At 43.1% G+C, this 21,221-nt stretch overlaps 1 protein-coding gene across 4 annotated transcripts in view; it reads right to left on the bottom strand.

The window, feature by feature from the left end:
* The window catches only part of GALNT18 (polypeptide N-acetylgalactosaminyltransferase 18), a 520,203-nt gene that overhangs the window by 100,928 nt on the left and 398,054 nt on the right, over positions 1–21,221 (bottom strand). For all 4 annotated transcript variants that reach the window (XM_045016612.1, XM_045016609.1, XM_045016610.1 and 1 more), the window contains 2 exons: positions 13,297–13,434; positions 6,401–6,496 (listed from right to left, as the gene is read on the bottom strand). In XM_045016612.1, the coding sequence (XP_044872547.1) occupies positions 6,401–6,496; positions 13,297–13,434 (234 nt within the window). The remainder of the gene's footprint in view (positions 1–6,400; positions 6,497–13,296; positions 13,435–21,221) is intronic.

Genomic DNA, 21,221 nt, shown 5'->3' with positions numbered 1-21,221 from the left:
ATTAGAGCAGTTTAAAATATATAGACCCAAAATATTTTTCATCACAATGTTTAATGAAAGCAGATAAGATTTCAATGAAGCTTTTGATTTTTTTATTTAAAAAAATTCTAAAGGAAACAAAATGAAAATGTTCACTGCATTTTTAACTCAAATTTTCATTTTTCAAAAAACAAAATGAAATTTGAAACAAAATGAAAATTTTCATTTTTCACAGAAAAATCTAAAACTTCTACAAAATTGTGAATGAAATCATTTTCATTGTTTGACCAGCTCTAATGTAGTCAGCACAAGTTGCAGGCAGAATGCCTTCCAGAACACCTCCGTGTAGACACACAATTCCTGCATAATGACCATTGTTTTATTTTAAAATTAACTTCTAACACATGTTAATATTGAAAAGCCCAATGAGGGGCTAACTGTATGTAATCAAGATGTGTAAAATCCTTGTCAGCCCTTCCTGTTCTCGTGGGGTGGAAGTGGAGGGCGGGGACTATGCAGAAAACAAACCATCCCCTGATTGCTGAGGATTTTCATTCACTATTTTTCTTTTTTATTTCTATTCCTTGTTTACTCCTCTCTCTGGAAGTGACATCCATCCAATCCTGACACCCTGTCATGGTGTAGCATAGGCAAGATCAAGGAGCAGTGAAGTGATCAAGTTAGTTCTACTACGTCTCTCTCAAACTCTTTGGGCTAGAATAGAGCTACACCAATTTGCCCCAGCTGAGGATCTGGCACTTCAATGTGTATCCAGACTCTATTTTAAACCCACTGCAGGGTGTCTCAGAGCTCAGGCCTACAGAGTCGGGCTTGCGGAGCTCATGCTATGATGCCTAAAAACAGCTGGGTAGATATTGCAACTGGGCCTGGAGCTTGGGCTCTGAAGCCTACCGTCCTCCCTGGACTTTAGGCCCTGAACTCCAGTGTGAGCTGCAATGTTTTACATTGCTGCTTTTGGAGCCAAAGCACAAGCCCTGCGAGCCCAACTCTGTAGACTCAACCTCTGACACTCTCGCCTATGGGTTTTAAAATGTAGTGTGGCCCCAAACTAGCATCTTTCGCTCTTCTGTTTGACTGGTCAACTTTCTCTCATTCCTCCTTGCCTCAGTCTCTCTCATCTCTGGCTTCTAAGTCCTCCTTCCATTCAAGATGCATTGCTGCATCCAGTCACCTCTCTGCTGCATATTGGTGCCTTTATTTCATCCTGCATCCTGGGAACTTCTGAAGCCCCATGGTGTAGAAAAAATGAATGTAGAGCTGGAGGAATCCAACTAGGACTATGCCTATATTAATATTCAAAGGAGCAAATTGGTGGGAACATAAATATTTATAGATACTTGGATAATATCCACAACATTATTTTACAAAGCTGAAAAGGCTCTTTGCCTCTGGATACATTCCATTGTTAGGAAGAACAAACTAGGTAGGATTTATGCTTCCAAACATAACAGAATGGAGCATTTTCATCCGGAGTCCAATGAATAATTACATTGATTGAAAAGAATAAGAGGTTACTCTTTTGTGTTGTGTAAAGTACACACCAACTCCCACACCCACTCAAAAAGTTTATGACAACTTTAAATGTGCATTTAAATAATATATGTAGGTAAAAAGCCAATTTCCCTCCTCTTTTCATTGTACCATATCCTGGTCTGTATATGCAAGTGTGCATTTTTTCTCCTTTTCTCCATTGTTTCTATTTTAAAAAACAATTACAAGCCAAATTCTCTGCTGCTGTAAATTAGTGCAGCTCTGTTGAACTTAATGGAGCTATGGCAATTTACACCAAACAGAAAATTTGGCCTCAAAATACTAAGCTGAAAATACAGACAAGAAGAAAAGACTAGGAGTCATGATGGGATAGAGAGAGCGAGAGGCTGGGACAAATGACAACTGGCCAGTTGCAAAGGTTGAATAATAGAAGACAAGACAATATGGGTCACACGTAGTGGAAATTGCATGGAGATGGTCATGTTGGCATGACCATGTAGAGAAAAGTGATGCATTATTTAATACTAGATGGGAAGATAAGTCCTTCATAGATAGGTAGTTCTCGTTAGTGGATGGAACAGGGGACTAAGAGTCAAGATTCTCTGGATTCTATTCTCCATTCCACCACTTCCTCACTGCGTGATCATAGAATAATTGTGCTTTAGTTTTCCTATCTGTATAATGGTGACAATAATATACACACAGGCATATTCAGTCATTCATTGAAGTACTTTGAGATTCTTGTATGGAAGGGCTTACAAGACATTAATTCTTTATTAGTTGTACAGCAATCATGTGACGGGAGTCAGTGAAAGTTTGGTTAGCCTCAAACATTTTAGGCTCACTCATTATTAATTCTAATGCCTCTTAAAAACAGCTGTTTTGTGCAGTGAGACAATCTCTGGCTATTCCATTATGCGGTTTCAGGGCAGTTCTTTGGCACTTCTGAAAGCATTTTTAGTTACAAAGGGATGTTTGACATACTTGCCACTGACCACAAAACAGTGCTATGCACTCTTATATTTTAACTTCACTATTCCCTTTCCAAAGAGTTCAATCATCCCATGTGTGTGAATCATGCTAAAAGAAAAGAGTAGTCATTTACACATTCCACAGCTATGCAATTTCAAGAGCTGATGCCAAATAGCTTGACTAAGTGATGAGTAAAAGGGGGACTAGATCAGAGTCTTCAATTATTTGAAAGGGGTTAGCACAGAGCAAGAAATTATTCATGATGGAAAAAGAGGATACAGCTAGAAGGAATGAGAAGAAAGGAAAATTTAAGCTGCATATCAGGGAAAACTCCCTGACAGTGAGATGTGTTAGGCTGTAGAATAGTCCCCCGAGGGAAATAGAGGAAGCTCTTTGGCTTGGAATGTTTAAAACTAGAATGGAGAAAGTATTAGGAACAAATACTAGTAGCTTAGGGAAAAACCCTGAATTGTCAAGCAGATGGGCTAATGACCTAATGGGTCTTTTCCATTTTTAACTAGTTTTTTAGGATCATTTGAATTCATCCTCATACATATTTCTAAGGGTTTTATTTAAGTCCACAAAACACATCCTTTATTTAAAATGCATTCCACCCCGACTTATTTGCAATTAAATCTATCAAATATATGAATGCTGTGTGAAAACCAAAGTACTGAAATGCATGACAAGCCCTGAATTCTTCTTCTCTTGGTCCAGCGCATCTTGTGCTATTACCCTATAATGATTTTTCTGGAGTGTGCTTATGCACATTTTATTTATTTATTTACTGTGACTCTTCTCCTGGTAGGATATGTGCATTGGCCTTGTGGTAATCAGCTATAAGATGCTCTCTACTTAGCATATCTGTGCACTTTAAAAAGCATAGGGTCCGATAAGGAAAATGAAAGGTTCATCTCCAGTGAGCACTTTACACCGGTTGAAGAAGGAAGAAACCAATTTCTAACGGTACGTCTACACTTCCCCCCGGATTGGTGGGTAGCGATCGATCTATCAGGGATCGATTTATTGCATGTAGTGTAGACGCGATAAATCGATCCCCAATAGCTCTCTCGTCAACTGCTGAACTCCAGCTCGGCGAGAGGCAGAAGCAAAGTCGATGAGGGAGCCACGGCAATCGACCCCACGCTGTGAGGACGCGAGGTAAGTCGAACTAAGATACGTCGACTTCAGCTATGCTATTCTCGTAGCTGAAGTTGTGTATCTTAGGTCAATCCCCACCCCCAGTGTAGACCAGGCCTAAGAGAGAGAAAGAATTAAGGAAGTTGTAAAAATTGCATCACGTGCCAGGGTAGAACATTATTTAAACTACACAATTTCCTGCACATTACCTCCTCTCCATAATACTAGAATGGTCTTGGAAGAGCCAAAACGCCTCTCAGGCTGCGTCTACCCTACGAGCTAAGGGTGTGATTCCCCCGGTTGTGTATGCATACCTGTGTTAGCTCTCCATCAAGCTTGCATGAATATAAACAGCAGGGTAGCTGCAGTAGCACAGGCAGTGGCAGCAGAGTCATGGCTTAGCTGCGCTGAGTATTCAGCAGGCCCAAGCCATGCTTCTGTTGCTGCTACCCATGCTGGCGGTGTAGACATAGCCTAAGAAATGAATAGACCTCAGACATGAAGAGTATGGGATTTTTCTAGCACAAGGTCTCATACTGCAACTCCTGCTCACACCAGTAGTTCTGACCCCTGCTACGAGTCCCACTGATTAGTCTCACTGGGACTGCTCACATGAGTAGGGGGTTCAGGACTGGGCCAGTATTCGTCACTAAACAGTGTTACTGCTTTCCAACTATTTTTTTTCTTCTTCAACAAACTTAACACTGAGTGTTAGGTCCATGGCCACAGGTGTGAGCTGCCAGAATATGCAAAGGGACCTTGAACCAACCACTCCCTCTGTGCCAGTTGCTGGGAAGAGGCTTGGGTTTATGCAAATATGGGGATTCCCTCTACACAGAGGAAATCTTCCAGATGCCTATTCAGTCACATTTATGGGTCCTTTATGCTACAGTAGTGGCACACAATTGGGTCAAGTACACGTCCTTTAATGGGGAAACAGCAAGTTCCTCCTTAAAGAGACATCTCACTCATTTTCTAATCCCAGGCAGAGTCAGTGTCATAGCTATAAAAAAATCCTAAAATCATGTTAATGGGTGAGGAGATGCAATTAACACTGTAATTATGAAAGAAGCATGGTCCCATCAAGAGGGTTCCTTTTTCTCTCTTCCCCATCCCCATATTTTTGTTACCAGTATCTCATTTATGCAGAACTTTGACATTCAAAAATAGTTCACTGTACAGTGAATGATGAACGGTGCTAATTAAGGGGGCTTTTTTTTTTTGCCTCTTAACTATAATTAAAATTTCCAATTTTAATTTACAACAGTGTATGTGGACTGTTATCACAGATGATATGCCAGAAGAGAATTATGGCACCTTCCCAGGAGGTGAAGAATAATGACTCCAGCAAATTTGTGATTTACACCGAAGGTAGGTAGTTACTTAGCCATCAATGAGGACCAGCTTAAAAAGCTCTTGGAGGCAAAACACTAGTTATCGGTGTACTTATGTGAAAAATAAGCCGCAGTCTATGCAGTGGGTGCATGTGATAAGTGGGACTCTCCGATATTTTTCTCTTCATCATTCATAATTTACTCAAGCATGATCCCTCTAGTGATCAATATTAAAAGCTCTCAGTAAAGGAAATCAGTGCACAGCTGAAAATGCAGAACACATCACTTTGCAAGGTATTATGTTACCAACACCAACAATTTCATCGGGTTTAAATTTCCAACTGAGTAAGTTACCCATAGATGGAAAGTCAATGTTACCTTTTCAGTGTGCACTGTTTATGTCTTAGCTAGCTAGTGTTATGATCCTCCTTTGCCGTGTAATCAAATCAAGTAATTGATGGTTCCATGAACAGCACCACATCCCACACATTTATACAAATGAAGAGTATCAAGGTCCTTTTGTACAATGCTTGCATAAAAAGAACAATCAGAGCAAATTTTTCTACTGATTATTACTACGCACTAGGAAAGGGAGGGAGTAAATGCTTTCAATCACCCTCATGAATTCTAAAATACAGGGGTATTTTACTCTACAATGTGCAATCAAAATATGACTATTTTCCTTCTATCAATTTTTGTTTCAGTGATCTTCCAATGTCAACTACTTTGCACTGTCTGTCTCTGACAGGCAAGTTCTGGACCACGCAGGTGGTAGTTTCGGTAGTTGCATGAGAATGCTTTCACATGCGTCCAGATTGTTAGTCACTCAAGAAGAGGCTATATGCTCAAACTCTTGTTTGTCAGTTATTAAATCCAACTGTTTAAGTAAATGCAAGGGCTTTGATCATTTGAGTCTTTGACCCATTCTGAACAAAATGAGCATGTATTAAGGAATGTAAAAAGGGCCTGGAATGAAGGGCTTTTGCAGGTATTAATTTATTTTTGTACATGTCTGTAATGCAGTTTGAAGTAGGGTATTGTACCTTTCTAATTCCCGGAACAACAACAGTAAATACAGCAGCCCAAAAGAGAAAATTTTGCTTTAAATACGTAATATCTTCTTTAGAGCTTACTGTTGCATTCCTATCAGGGACACAGTTAAAAGAGATCAATAACAAAAGCTTATGCCAACAATTCCTGGTAAATGTAGCATTAATTCATGCCTCTTGTTGCTTATAGTCTTCCAAAATGAATAAATAAGCTTCCTTGTCAAAGAACTAATTAATACACAAGTGATTCTCGACATTATGGCACAAGTAATGTTCCAATTTTCTATAAAATCTCTAATAAAACAGCCTAAGGAGGTACTGTAGCAGGAAAAAACATTGATGGTTACAATATGGTTCCTCCTACACAGCCTACTAAAAGCAGCAGCCATATATGAGATCATTAGTCATACTAACCTGTGGTGTCATTCCATGGCAGATATACATGATTGGAATATTTTCTGTGTCTGGCCCCTGATCAAGGCACAAATCACTTTTCAGGGAATTCTGCAGCTAGAATAGACACAGAGAAAAAGAAACCAAATATGTGTTAGAACAGACTATATTCAATCATTTCCATTTATTTGCAAGAAAATCATATTTACTCGAGAGAAGGAAACATTCATAATAAAGACATTTGTCTGTGTGAGGTTAAGAGTTCATTTGAAGAGAAAACAGCTGGATCAAATTCTTCCCTGACTTAAACATAGCAGAACCCTATTAACTTCAACACATGGCATGAACCAGGGCAGAATTTAGCCCTTTAAGGACCACACTTTCAAAAGGCATTCACAAGTGTCACCAGATTTTTCCAAATAGCTCACCATTTTAGCACCTACTTAAGGACAGATTTTCAAAAGTGGCCAGCACTCAACAACTCTCATTGTTTTTCTGAAAATCTATGGATACTGAACCTTTCTGGAAATGCCAGTCTCTGTGTTTTCCATTTAGAGTCCAATCCGACAGCCAATCAACACATGGAATTCCCACTGAAGTCACAGATGTTTCTGTGTGTACAGTGGTTATACCAGGGGTCGGCAACCTTTCAGAAGTGGTGTGTCGAGGATTCAGTTATTCACTCTAATTTAAGGTTTCGCGTGCCAGTAATATATTAACGTTTTTAGAAGGTCTCTTTCTCTAAGTCTATAATATAACTAAACTATGTTGCATGTAAAGTAAATAAGGTTTTTTAAAATGTTTAAGAAGCTTCATTTAAAATTAAATTAAAATGCACAGCCCCCCGGACCAGTGGCCAGGACCTGGGCAGTGTGAGTGCCACTGAAAATCAGTGCCATAGGTTGCCTACCCCTGGGTTATAGGATCAGGCTGACAGGGAATATGTTACAGATATCATTGGACGATATGCCAAAAAGAGATATTGACAGCAAGGAATTGGTAACCTCTGAGACACAGAAAAAAAAGCAAAATGGTTTGTAATGTCATCAGAACCTGGAAAGGACAATGACAATTCACGTGACCTTTCCATGGTGTGGTGTCCTTTATATTTCATGTTTAATAGTACAATTGTACATTTATATGCTGTATTCTCTTGTTGTTTGTAGATTAAATCCTGAACTTCTTACTCAGTTTCTATTATATCAATGGGCTATAAATTCATCTAAATTACTTAACCACAATAAACCTAATCCTTTGCTGCTGTTTGTTCTGTTGACACATTGGGTTGAATTGGGCATATTGCCCAACGCTAGCGCGATGCAGAGTTGCACCACAACAGGGACAGCTCAGGGGACATCGTTATTATTAACATTTCAGCAATGGGCTCAACTGAGATCAGAGCCCCATTGTGCTAGTCAATGCACATGCACATACACATGATGAGACAGTCTATGTCCTGAAGCGTTTACAGAGATACAGTAAGTGTGGGAGAAAGGAAGTATTAGCCACATGTTAGAGATAGAAAACTGTAGCATAGAGAGGTGAGTGACTTGCCCAGGGTCACACAGATCGTCTTCTGGCTGAGCTGAAAATTACATTCAGATTTCCTGAGTGCCTTAACCATAAACCCATTCTTCCTTTCATTATTATTGACATTAATGACATAGTGCTGCCATTTTATTCCATTGTCACTACTGTTACTTGCACTTTCCTCTCTCAATTCAAGATCATCACTATTCTTGTTATGTTTCTTACACTGTTTGAATGAATAAACCTCTGCCGTCTTCTTGACTTACTTAACTCTTTCTGTCCTCATTTCTGCTATAGACCTTCTCTCCTTTTTAGTGCCAGCGTGGATATGAACTAGATGACCCAGTTCAATGAGTCTACACACTACTGTCCCAAAGTGCATTAGTGGCCTTTTGAAATCTCTCAGAATCCACTGCTTCTGTGAGCTGTGGGATAGGTACTCAGAGGCTATGTCAAATGAGATGGTTTAAAACACCACTAGTATGGATGCAGGGCAAAAGCACAAGACTTCATATGGTTAGCGTGCACACCTGACCAACTGCATTTAATCCAGTTCTATCATACACTGCTTAGTTTTCAAGTGCACACACAGCCTAATTTACAATCTTAAATGGAGCCTGGCAACATCTGAGTCTCCAGCTGATCAAATAATGAAAAAAGGTATTGATTCTGATTTCCTTTTGTAACAATGCAGCATTTTTGTTAATTTTTTTCATTACTGACAACAAAATTTCCACCCCACCCCCCCAAAAAAACCCAAAGAAAATCCGATATCTTTGGTAAGTGCAGAGCAGTGATCCAAGCAGGTAAACACTTCAATATTTAAATTCTGAATTAGCAGCTGATTTGCATTTCCTTGGCACTTCTTCCTTCATTACAAGCTTAGCAAACAAGTGGAAAAGAAGAAATGAAGGAAGAACAGACGTGGGAACCAAATACCATTCCCTCGATGAAGATCAGGTGACAATGTGTTTTTATTTCCTAATGCAATGTCTCTTGCAAGCCTCTGTAACTCTAGAGATGCTTTGTCATGTGGTTCATTATTTTCAGGCATTTTTCAGTTAGTGGAATAAGACTTCCCACCACAGTTTCCAGCAAAATTATGAGGTCATTAATGTACTGACATGCTGCAGTCAATAGATTATATCATGTCCCTTGTTGTGGCATACTCATAATATGTACCTATTGACCAGAGGTGCCCTGAGGACTTATATATTGGGCTCTTTGGTTCTGCATCACGTAACAGTGTGATGTATGAACACTCACTCTTGCTGTATACCAAGCTTATTTGGTATTGCCAGCATCCTTCTGTGGATGCTGAGACAGGCTCAGGAGATTCAAAATCTTAAGAAGCCTGTTCTGTGCTTTTCATCTGTGCCTGTCAAATCAATGCTGAATTAGTCCAAGAAGGATGTGCCAAGTAACTCAGTTATTCCACCTGTGTTTTTCCTTTTTCAGTCATTTACTATTTATATCTGTGATCAAAAATACTCCAGGCTTCTATGCTGGCAGGAGAAATATGCGCCCATTTACTAGGAAGCCTAATCTACCCTTAAAAGAATCTGGGCCAAATTCAGTTCTAGTGTAACTGAGCACAATTCCAGTGAAGTCAATCTCCTCACATCGAGGCATCAATTTGGCCCTGCCATTAACAGTTTTCTACAATCCTTATTACTTTTAAAAGAACTTTGCCTTATTACTTTTTCGATGGGTTATTCTCTATTTGACTTGCATGAAAAGCCAGCACTATAATTTCAATTGACCATTCAAAGCAGTCAAATAATTATAAAATACCTTTCAAGTACAGAGCCATTCCATTTGCTAAAATGTGCTACTGTCCTACAGGATCCTACTAGGGTTGCCAACTTTCTAATTGCACAAAACAGAACACCCTAGCCCCACCCCTTCCCCGAGGCCCATCCCATTCACTACACGCACCCCTCAGTGGCTCGCTCTCCCCCACCCTCACTCACTTTCACTGGGCTGGGGTGGGGTGGGGATGCAGGAGGGGGTGAGGGCTCTAATTGGGGGCAGAAATGAGGAGTTCAAGATGTGGGAGGGGGCTCTGGGTAGGGCCGGCTCCAGGGTTTTTGCCGCCCCAAGCAGGAAAAAAAAAAATCTGCAATCTGCAGCTCTACACCGCCGCTTCAGTCTTCGGTGGCAATTCGGCGGCAGGCATAGGCGGCAGGTTTGTATAAAATTTTTGGTGGGGCCCAAAATGGTGGTGCCCCCCCCGACTCCCGCCCTGTAAGCCGATATAAAATGAAGCTACAGCGCATCAGTGCCCCAAGATTACAAGGTTGGAGAAGGGGTAGGGGGTTCCAGGGGCCAGTCAAGGGAAAAGGAGCAGGGGGGGTTGGATGGGGCAGAGGTTCGGAGGGGCAGTCAGGGGACAGGCAGCAATTGGATAGGCATGGGAGTCCAGGGGGTTGATCAGGGGACAGGTAGGGGGTGGGGTCCTGGGGGGAAGTTGGGTGGGGTCTCAGGAGGGGGCAGTTGGGGACAAGGAGAAGGGAGGCTTAGATAGGGGCTGGGGTCCCAAGGGGCAGTTAGGGGCAGTTGTCTCGGGAGTGGGTAACGGGGGACAAGGACCAGTGGTGCTTAGATAGGGGGTGGTGGTCCTGGGGGGCAGTTGGGGCAGGGGTCTGGGGAGGGGGCAATCAGCGTCCAGGGGCCGGGATTCAAAGGGCTCTGAGCTGCTGGCAGCAGCGGGCAGCCCAGAGCCCTCTGATTCCCAGCTGCGGCTGAGATTTCAAGGGCTCTGGGCTCCCCGCCGCAGCGGGCAGCCCAGAGCCCTCTGATTCCCAGCCGCGGCTGGGATTTAAAAGGCTCTGGGCTCCCCGCTGCTGCCGGCAGCCCAGAGCCCTCTGATTCCCAGCCGCGGCTGGGATTTAAAGGGCTCTGGGCTCCCCGCGGTTGCAGGCAGCCCAGAGCCCTCTGATTCCCTGCCGCGGCTGGGATTTAAAAGCCTCTGGGCTCCCCGCAGCAGCGGGCAGCCCAGAGCCCTCTGATTCCCGGCCGCGGCTGGGATTTCAAGGGGCGAAACCTAGCTCCAAATATTGGTGGAGCAGAGCCCCTGATTTTGAATATTCCTGGGGCTTTAGCTCCACGAGCCCATATAAGTTGGCGCCCATGGCGGCAGGTCCTTCGCTCCGAGAGGGACCTGCTGCCAAATTGCCGCCAAATAGCCGGACGTGCCGCCCCTTCCCTGTGGCCACCCCAAGCACCTGCTTGCTGAGCTGGTGCCAGCCCTGGCTCCGGGCAGGGAGTTGGGGTGCAGGAGGGGGTGAGGGCTCTGGCTGGAGGTGCGATTAGAAATGGGGTCAAGGGATTCGGAGTGTGGGAGGGGGCTACAGGTTGAGGCAGGGGGTTGGGGTGTGGGAGGTGTGACAAAGTTCCTCCTGTACCTTGGTGGGTCCTGCGCTTATTGGCGGATTTGCTCACCTCACAGATTCACCCTGTGGGTTGGGAAACAACCCAGACACCTTCCCCTCTGGTAGAAGCCACAGTCTAGAGTGCCTCCTGATACAGTTGTGCGACAGCTACAACTCCCTAGGCTACTTCCCCATGTCCTCCTCGCAACACCTTCTTTGTCCTCACCACCGGACCTTCCTCCTGATGTCTGGTAACGCTTGTACTTCTCAGTCCTCCAGCAGTATGCCTACTCACTCTCAGCTCCTCGTGCCTCTTGATCCCAGTTCCTCGCACGCACTTCCTCTCCTCTGGTTCCCTGGCTCTCTCTGGCCTGACTGGAGTGAGCCCTTTTATAGCATCAGAGGGGCCTTAATTAGAGTCAGGTGCTTAACAGCCTCACCTGACTCTTAGCAGGGTAATTGGAGTCAGGTGTTCTCATTAGCCTGGAACAGCCCCTGCTCTGGTCACTCAGGGAACAGAAAACTGCTTATCCAGTGGCCAGTATATCTCCCTTCCACTACTCTGCTGTTCCCAACTGGCCTGGGTCTATCACAGAGGGCTCCAGGGCTGGGAGTGAGGGCTCTGGGTGAGGCTGGGGATGAGGGGTTTGGGGTGCAGGAGGGGGCTCCAGGCTGGGGCCAAGAGTGTGGGCGGGGGCTGCAGATCAAGGCAGGGGGTTGGGGTGTGGGAGGGGGTGCGGGCTCTGGGGTGAGGCCAGGGATGAGGGGTTTGGGGCAGGGGCTTACCTCAGGTAGGTCCCAGTCAGCGGCACAGGTCCAGCTCCTGGGGGGCGGGGGGGAGGGGGCAGGAGGCTCTGCATGCTGTGCTCGCCTGCAGGCACCGCCCTCCCCAGCTCCCAGCCAATGGGAGGGCGGAGCCAGTGTGGGGGGCAGCATGTGGAGCTCTGTGCCCCCCACACCACCTCCACCTAGGAGCTGGACCTGCTGGCTGCTTCCAGGGTGCAGCACAGTGCCAGCCTGCCTTAGCCCTGCTGCACCACCAACTGGACTTTTAACATCCCGGTCAGCAGTGCTGACCGGAGCTGCTAGGGTCCCTTTTTGACCAGGCGTTCCGGTCAAAAACTGGACACCTTGCAACCCTGGATCCTACTAGATCTCCACAGAACCACACTGGCAAACTGCAGAACTCAGAGACCCCAGTTTTCAAACCAGGGTGTCTTCCTCCACATCTTGCATTGATGATCTGCACTTATTGGTGAAATATCCTACTTAGGCTTCAGAAGTGGGACCTGAGTGCAAAGAGATTACTTTCATTCACAGAAGGCAGTGCAGGCTAATGGATGAGGCACAGGATAGGGGTTCTGTTTCTGGTTATGTCACTAACCTGCTTTGTGCCCATGGGCCAATCACTTTACCTCTCTGTGCTCATTTCCCCTACTATTTGTTGTCTGTTTTCTCCATTTAGGTTGGAGGCAGGTACTGTTTGGGGCAGGTACTGTTTCTTACGATGTTTTAGTACGCTGGCCTAGCATAATCAGACCCGGATTTCACCTGTGGCTTGTAGGGGCTATTGTAACATAAATAGTATGCAATGATAATAAGAATCCTTAGGTTCATACATGTCTGTATGAACCTCTAGATACATGATTTTGATATTATATTAAGGTGTTTGTATGTGAAAAACTAGGTGCACTGAATGGATTCACACAAACTACATATATTCACCATAGTTTCCAGCCAACAGCTCTGTAGCATCTAATAAATTAGTCCCCAGAAATCTTTCACTTTAACAAAATCTGTGAAAAGAGCAGGCAAAGAAGATAATACACAGGAATGTATTTGCATGAAGTATTGTAGCACAACAGTCTTTGTCAACTAACCAGTCAATCCATCAATTTAACTAGAGACTCCCAGTTTGATCTGGCTCTTATCTGAAATCACGCATTGTCTGCATGAATTACTTCCACTATTATTCTTTTTTTTTTAAATGATCAAGGTAAACAAGATCCTTACCACCCCATAGGCAATAGTGTCTGAGTACATTCTCATTTCTGGATACACACTGACAAGATACCATCTAAAGGTCTTGCATTGTAGTTTTTTCCTCAGGGCCTTCCTCTCAGAAATATCACCAATGTCAATTCCAGAATCCTGCGCACATAAAAGGGTCAGAAAAACAGAAAACGTATCAGTGACATAAAAGCAATTCTTCCTAGGATAAAACTGTCTCTCTACCATGCCCACTCTAGTGAGGAACAGTAACACAAGAGTTGATTTCTCCACTGGATCAGCAACACTGGTGTAAAGTGATTCTGATGTCAATGGATGTTTCATAAATCCACTGTTTAAAGAGGATGTGTACCATAGTATTATAAACACAGTTCATATTCTTAAGCCTCATTCAAACCCCACTGTGGTCCATGGAAAGAGTCCCACTGACTTATATGAGTTTTGGATTTGGACTGTAGTGAATTCCACCGTAATTCTCTAGTCCTTTTAGGTTTTCAGATCCAGAAATAATTGGCATCAGGTAGCAAGTTGCCCAGGAAACAATCTGATTGCTGATTTTCAACTGTGGCCTATTTACTAATGTATTCCTTTTCCTGCCTATTTCTGAAATCTGACTTTGTTGTTCCATTGTGAAAATTTGAATTCCTGCTCTCCTTTTTGAAATCTCAGCCAACCTATTTTATACTGCCATTAAAATTTCAGTTGATGTTTTTGTTAAAAGCATTTGCAGAATTTCTCCCTCCCCTCCTTTTATTATCTTTTACTTTTACGGCTAACCCTCGGCTGGTGTGACACAATTTTGTGGAGTCCATGAAACATGAGTTTCATAAAAATCCTGTAAGTGGAGCTCAATAATTTATCCCTTTAAAATCATGCAACAGAGATTTTTAGAGATGGATCTAAATGCAGATCCATCGCCACTTTCTGACAGGAAGTAAAATGAGACATTTTACTGTAAATTACATTCTCGCATACAGCTCAATATAACAGCTCAATATAACAGAACAAAACTTATTATAAATAAACTTTAGAGAGAAATCTTACAATCTATTTGGTTAAACAGCAGGCCTTGCCTGAGTCGTAAATGCCCAAAGTGTCTTCATTGTCTGCTGACATCAGGATTTTAAAATTATGTTAGGAAATGCTGAATTCTCTTTCATTAGTATATCAAAAGGATAGCTTTATAGGAGCCTGATTTTATGGTCTGAAGCACAGGCTATGTAATTAACACTATCTGGAGCAAGAATATTTTACAATGCGTGCATTTCCTGACTGGCACTAAAGTAAATTTGGCTTCCACACTAGCAAAGTCTATTAAAAATACCTTGCACCAAATTCAGGCCTGATGCAAATAGGTGCAACTCAAACTATGCCTGGCAAAAATCATTCTTCTATCTTTATATACAACTGCCTCTTAATTAACAAATTGATCTCTCTCCTGGTCAGGAATGTGACTGTCTAGATCAGTGGTTCTCACCTGCTGGGATCCTGGCCCAAGGGCCGCCCTTTAGAACACAGCTGAGCTGGGCTGCAGCTGTGTGCTAACTGGGCCGCATGTGGCCCCGTGGGTTGAGAACCGCTGGGCTAGAGAATCAGGTGTCCCTGAGGCTTCAGCTCAAGCACTCAGTCTCTTACAAGTCAGTCTGAATCCTACCAGCAAAAACCTCCTATACACAATAGGTCACTACTACAGAGGGTATTTAGAGCTTGCATTTGAATACTTTTCTCAATTTCCAAAACTATCGATGCTCCTCTCAGCCAATCCATTTCCTCCTTGTCAGATGACCTCTCTCTCTCTCTAGGTCACTGGTTCCCTCTTGACATCTGCCTTTGTGCCTACCCACTATCCCTGTGGCCTCGGATGACTCCTTTATCTACCCTGAGCTCTGTGAATTTACAATGTATAGTGATGCTCAGCTGCCCTCTTCCTGGGTTCCAGTACATCCCCATTCCTTTCTCATGCAACATAGCATGCTGCAGTGCTTATTGCTCCTTAGACTGATTAGCCCTCTAAGGAGCCAGGACCCTGTAAAGATGCAACCGGATCCTGCAACTGGAAAGGGAACCAGCTTGCACACAGTACACTGGTTTGGGTATAGCAGAGGCCAGTTTGTATGTAGTGGAAGCTGAGAATTGAATGTCACTGGAGGCATGGGAAAAAGCTGTAGGCAAGACAGAGATAGAGCAGATTGATAGTTAATAATACCACCTAGCTCTGCTGTAGGGCTTCTCATTAGTAGATCTCAAAGCAGTTTACACAGGAGGTCACTATCCTTAGCCCCATTTCACATATGGAGATAACGAGGCAGAAAGAGAGAAAGAAGATGGTGATAAAGGAGCAATGTGTTAAACTGGCCAGATAAACACGTTGTGAAATATGTTGGACTGAGAACACTAGAGATTAAGGTCCTGCCACTTAGCTAGTGGCAGTGCATGTTTCCTCATGCTTCCCCCCACGAACATGTATTAACTTTAACATGGAGCAATCATGTGCGACAGATGCGACGATATCCTGAGCAAACCTTACTGAATTAATTTAAACCTTATTGAATTATGTTTCAGTATCTTAGGAGTTCATTGTATTACAAATGGAAATGTTTATATACTATTGAGGGAACTGTATGAAATTCCCTGGGGGAGGGCGACCACAGACCTTCAGGAACTAAGAGCAGTCGGGAGTAGCTAGGTAAATTCACTCAGGCTGTAAAACTTCCAGAGAGATCCACCTCTTGGAGAGAGGCTCACATATACTGGTTCAAATTGGATTCTCCAGGGACCAACAACATGCGGTGACCTTCCTCTGCAGCAGGCGGGTGTAGGTCACTTGGCAGGACTATCTGGGTATATCTCACTTAATCATCTCCCTGTCAATATGGGGGTCTCAGGCACTGGTGTTCCTTGGTTCCTCCTACTCTGGCACATAACAGTTTAGTCTCCTATGGGCTGTAAAACTGCAGTCTCATTACAGGTGCTGGGTGGTGTCGGTGGCCTGTGCTATACAGGAGGTCAGACTAGGTGATCTAGTGGCTCTTTCTGGCCTTAAATTCTATCACTCTGAGAGACAAAGGGTGGATTTTTAGTTAAACAGCCTGAGTTAAAACTGACTCAAGGCCTTCTTTCTGATCCACCCAACAGGCAGGACCCCGGTCCTTAGGGAGGGGCTGGAAGGTCTTTGGCCCACTGAGGCCCCATAAGACTGGGGAGCCAGCTCTGAGCTGATAGTGAGATGAACTTGTGAAAACAAGAAAAAAACCCTGTGTGGGGTCTGAAGGACTAATCACCAATCACTAGAATATCAATTTATTTACATATAGTTGTTACCATAACAAGTCATAATTTACCATTGGTTACCACAGCCTGATTCTCAGATCTTCTGTATTTCCCCTCTTTACAGGAAACCCATGACAACACCCCAAATAACTATTGGTAAATGTTGAGATTTACTGGCTATTACTATAGAACACATAGGTTGAAATGACCTTCACCCACTACCGACTAGTCATTATGTTAAAAAGTAGCCCAGAGGTGACAATCTCATTCTGTTAGTGATTCTATGAACCCACAGATCCCTAATCTCACAAGCCCCTCCTACCTATCCCATTTTTAACATACACCTCTACCTCCATATAACACTGTCCTCCGGAGCCAAAAAATCTTACTGCTTTATAGGTGAAACCGCGTTATATCGAACTTGCTTTGATCCGCCGGAGCGCACAGCCACGCCCCCCGGGAGCACTGCTTTACCGCGTTATATCCGAATTCATGTTATATTGGGTCGCGTTATACTGGGGTAGAGGTGTATTTCTGTTTCATTTTCTAGCTCAGAGGATGACTTCTTCAGAGAGATCTCTTCACTTGGCACTTCTGAACTTTTGTTTCCATTTTAAAATGCTTATTGAGTCTGTTTAGGTAGGTATTTTATGCTACACTCCTCATCATGCTATCTGAGTGCCTGAGTAAAGCTTTCAGTGCTTCAAATACAATGATCCCAAGATAGTGGCCACTTCTTCCTGCCAAATGGGACAAGCTCCCTCCTTTTGGACTTTGATGCTCTGATATCTTTGGACACATTTGATTGAGGAGCTCTCTGAAGCTCTGGGAATTATTCCATGAAAAAGTATGTTCTACTGGGTATTTGCTACTTTGGAACAGCATACTGCATGAAAAGCCCTGGCTGATACAGGTGAACAAAAAAGTCCACTATAATGGTTCCAATCCCTCTATTTTGCAAGTATGTTTCATTTCTGTCCAAACACATAATTACTGTTGCACTTGTACAAATGTTTAATCAACAATATCTGACTGGCCAATTTGCCTTTTCTTCCACACACCCACTTTGAGCATCTACATTATCTTATTTTGTCCCTTCCTGAAACTAGCTATGGCTTAAAGAGTGTCCATAGTTTATATTCCACCCTTAATGGAATTTTAGGATGAAGAAAGGTGCAACGGAGCTAATGTCACTCAGTTGGATATAGGACTTTGACATAATCAATCCCATACTTTCCTTGCTCTTCATCCCTTTAGCTCTGTGCCCTATGACACTCCTGGTAATCTGTAGCACGGATGTTCCACATACTGTGTCAAGGTTATTTTTTGAGTTGCTTCTTAAAGCAACTCAAAAAATAGATGTTCTTTCTTTCTCTTCTCTGACACTTTTTCTGTAGAAACAGCAGATTGCATAACTCCTGCCCTTTCGATAGAGAGAAAAAACCTCCCACACTAATGATGTTGGTTTCCTTTTCAGACTGATTTGGTATGTGCCGATGGGTGTAAGCCTGTACCGTATCTTCCTTTTCCCCTCACCAACAATACTGGTAAAAGATCAGATGGTGATTTCATTGGGTTCTTTACTCCCACTGGGGTTTTTCCTCACTTAAGACAGTAAGCTAGATTTTCTTGGGCAATGAGCAAAGTTTAGTATAGCAGATTGGAAGTGCCAGGGAAATGGAGCCAGCTTCCTGATTCTTGAGGCCAGCTCTGACCCCAGTGAAACAGCAAGCTGCTGCCAGGTGACTTGGGATCCCTAACGGACTCTAAGCCAGTGCCAGATTGCCACAGAGGAGCCAAACTCCGCCATGCTCCCTGCATGCTCCCAATATGTCCTCTATGCCAGGATTGGGACACTGGAGGAGCAGGGCCCAGCCTGGCACATCTATACAAGAAGATAGTTCCTCACTGTTAGAGGGATTTTCTGTTAGCTCATTGAGGGCCCATATCTCCTCTGACACTTTTGCAACTAATTCCAAATCACTGCCAGGCTCAGGTTTCATGGATTTTTAACCATATGAAAACTAGAACATCTCCTACCTTGAAGATACCATTTTTATACGACTTTGGCACCTAGAGGCTCCAACTGAGACATGCTAGGTACATTATAAGAGAGTAAAAGCAGCAAAGAATCCTGTGGCACCTTATAGACTAACTGACGTTTTGCAGCATGAGCTTTCGTGGGTGAATACCCACTTCTTCGGATGCAAGAAGAAGTGGGTATTCACCCACGAAAGCTCATGCTGCAAAACGTCAGTTAGTCTATAAGGTGCCACAGGATTCTTTGCTGCTTTTACAGATCCAGACTAACATGGCTACCCCTCTGATTATAAGAGAGTGTCCCTGCCCCCAAGGGTAGGAGAAAGAAAGGCGTTTTATCCCCTTTTACATATGGGGAACTGACACACAGACAAATTAAATGGCCTGGCCAAGGTTTTGCTGAAAATTTGTGGCCAAACTGGGATTTGAACTGTAATCAGCTGAGCCCTGGTCCTGAGTCTTAACCACCAGACAACCCTTCCCCTCATGTTCCTCTTGGTCATTTCCACTCTGTGCAGAGGAGAAACCCTTATAAATAAAAATGCCTGTCACCTCAAGGGGTCTGCTGTGTTGCCTATAGCAGGCTTCATGTTCTCAATCATTTCCACAGTAGCACGTTACACATATGAACCACTGACACGATAGTCATCTAACATTCTGCTGGGTCCGATCTTCTTTGCCCTTTTGTTTGCCACTGTGGAATTACTCAGCACATGCATTACTAGTGAGTCTTAAGAGAAAAAAGTTGGGAACTTAAGAGATACAATGGAGATGTGGCTGCTGCTTCCCTGCCAGTTACTGCCTCTTCCCACCATCACCCCATTTCCAGAGGAAATTTTGCTTTGGTGTAAAGCATTTTCATTTTATACTAGTTTTAGCTAATGTGATTTATTTTCTTCTGGTAATGGCATTATATCTTCCCACTCCTTCCCTCCCCAGATCTTCTGCTCATAAGTGCAAACACATTATCAGTAGCAATCAAACCAAACCCCCTTGACCCAGACAGATATTTAGGACCTCTAACCTTCTGAGCAGCTCCACAAGAGAGACTCCCATTACTGAACTGGGAAAAAAAAACCTGTCTTTTCCTAGCTAAAATTACCTTTTCCCCCCCAGATGTGGTGAAACTAACTTAGGCAAAGTACATCATTTTACTTTTACCATGAAAAATAGTAACAGGACAAATTATACCAGTTTCACTGCAGCTGCAAAATTGTTCAGAAAGAGATTTGTGATAGATTTTTTTATTAGAAAAAGATTAAATTAAATAAATTGCTTGAGTTCATTTATTTGTTTTGTGCTATATTCTTTAGCAAGAGACAGCTGGAGGAAGCTGCAACTGCAAAGCATATAGATTCATTTAAAGGAATCAAAACTAAAATGAGAGGCCAAATTCTGCTCTGTTATGCTAGGGTAAATCCAGAATAACTTCAATAAATTCTAGGAAGTTATAACCATATTTACATGAGTAGAACCGAGAACAGAATTTTGTCCTAACATGGGGTCAGATTACTCATCTGAGCAAAGACCACTCATGTGAATAAGGATCTGGCCCATGATGTAGTTCTACAAATCAGTATAGGAGTGTGTCTGTAGTCTGTATTTTCAAGGGGATGAACTAATTGACCTAATAATAAATAATATAATACACCTCTACCCCAATATAACGCCACCTGATATAACATGAATTTGGATATAATGCGGTAAAGCAGCGCTCCGGGGGGATGGGAGGGAGGCCTGCTGCGCACTCCGGCAGATCAAAGCAAGTTTGATATAACGCAGTTTCACTTATAACGCAGTAAGATTTTTTTGGCTCCCGAGGACAGCATTATATTGGGGTAAAGGTATATATTCAATTTCTAACATTTTTAAATCTTTTTCTTTATTGTTTATTTAGTAAATATAAACAGCACAGCATGTAGCGAGGACTTTGACACACACGCATTAAGGGCTATGTAGCATAGCTATAAAAATCAAGATTCTGCTTTTAATAATTTTGGCTTCCAGTTCTGTGGCTGCTGTTTCCCCCCCCCCCTTTTTTTTTTTAAACAGTAAGTGTTACTCACAGTAACATAAGTAGGAATATGATCTGCATATAGAGACCTAGAACCATGAAATGCCACTTATTCCGTAAGGGGATTTCCAGCCCTACTAGGTGAGTAGGAAAAAGAAAAAGACACCCTTCCAGCAAGACTGGTAGAAATTTAATACTCCCATATTGTACAAAGGGCTTCACTCTAACACAGGTAAAAAGTATACCAGTCAATGAGATAGACACATGAATCTGAAGCTGAAGAGCAGCTCCATGTAAGCTTGAAAGCTTGTCTCTCTCTCCAACAGAAGTTGGATCAAAAAAAGATATTACCTCACCCACCTTGTCTCTCTAATAACCTGGGACCAACATGGCTACAACAACACTGCATATAAGCTTCATCTCTTGCATTCCTGCAGGTACTAACTTCAAAGAGTCTTGCAGGGTCAACAATGAACAAGAAAAAAGCCACACAGCAAGGTGGTCATTTTTAAATAACCTGCAGACAATGGAATTGCTCACAGAGGAAGGTGTTACTCCATATGAATAAAGGTGGCTAAATGTAGTCCGAAACTAGAGCCCATAT

Source organism: Mauremys mutica, chromosome 4, assembly GCF_020497125.1.
Source record: "Mauremys mutica isolate MM-2020 ecotype Southern chromosome 4, ASM2049712v1, whole genome shotgun sequence".
Lineage (NCBI taxonomy): Eukaryota > Metazoa > Chordata > Testudines > Geoemydidae > Mauremys > Mauremys mutica.
Note: the sequence above shows the minus strand (reverse complement) of the source record. Positions and strands in the feature narration are given on the sequence as shown.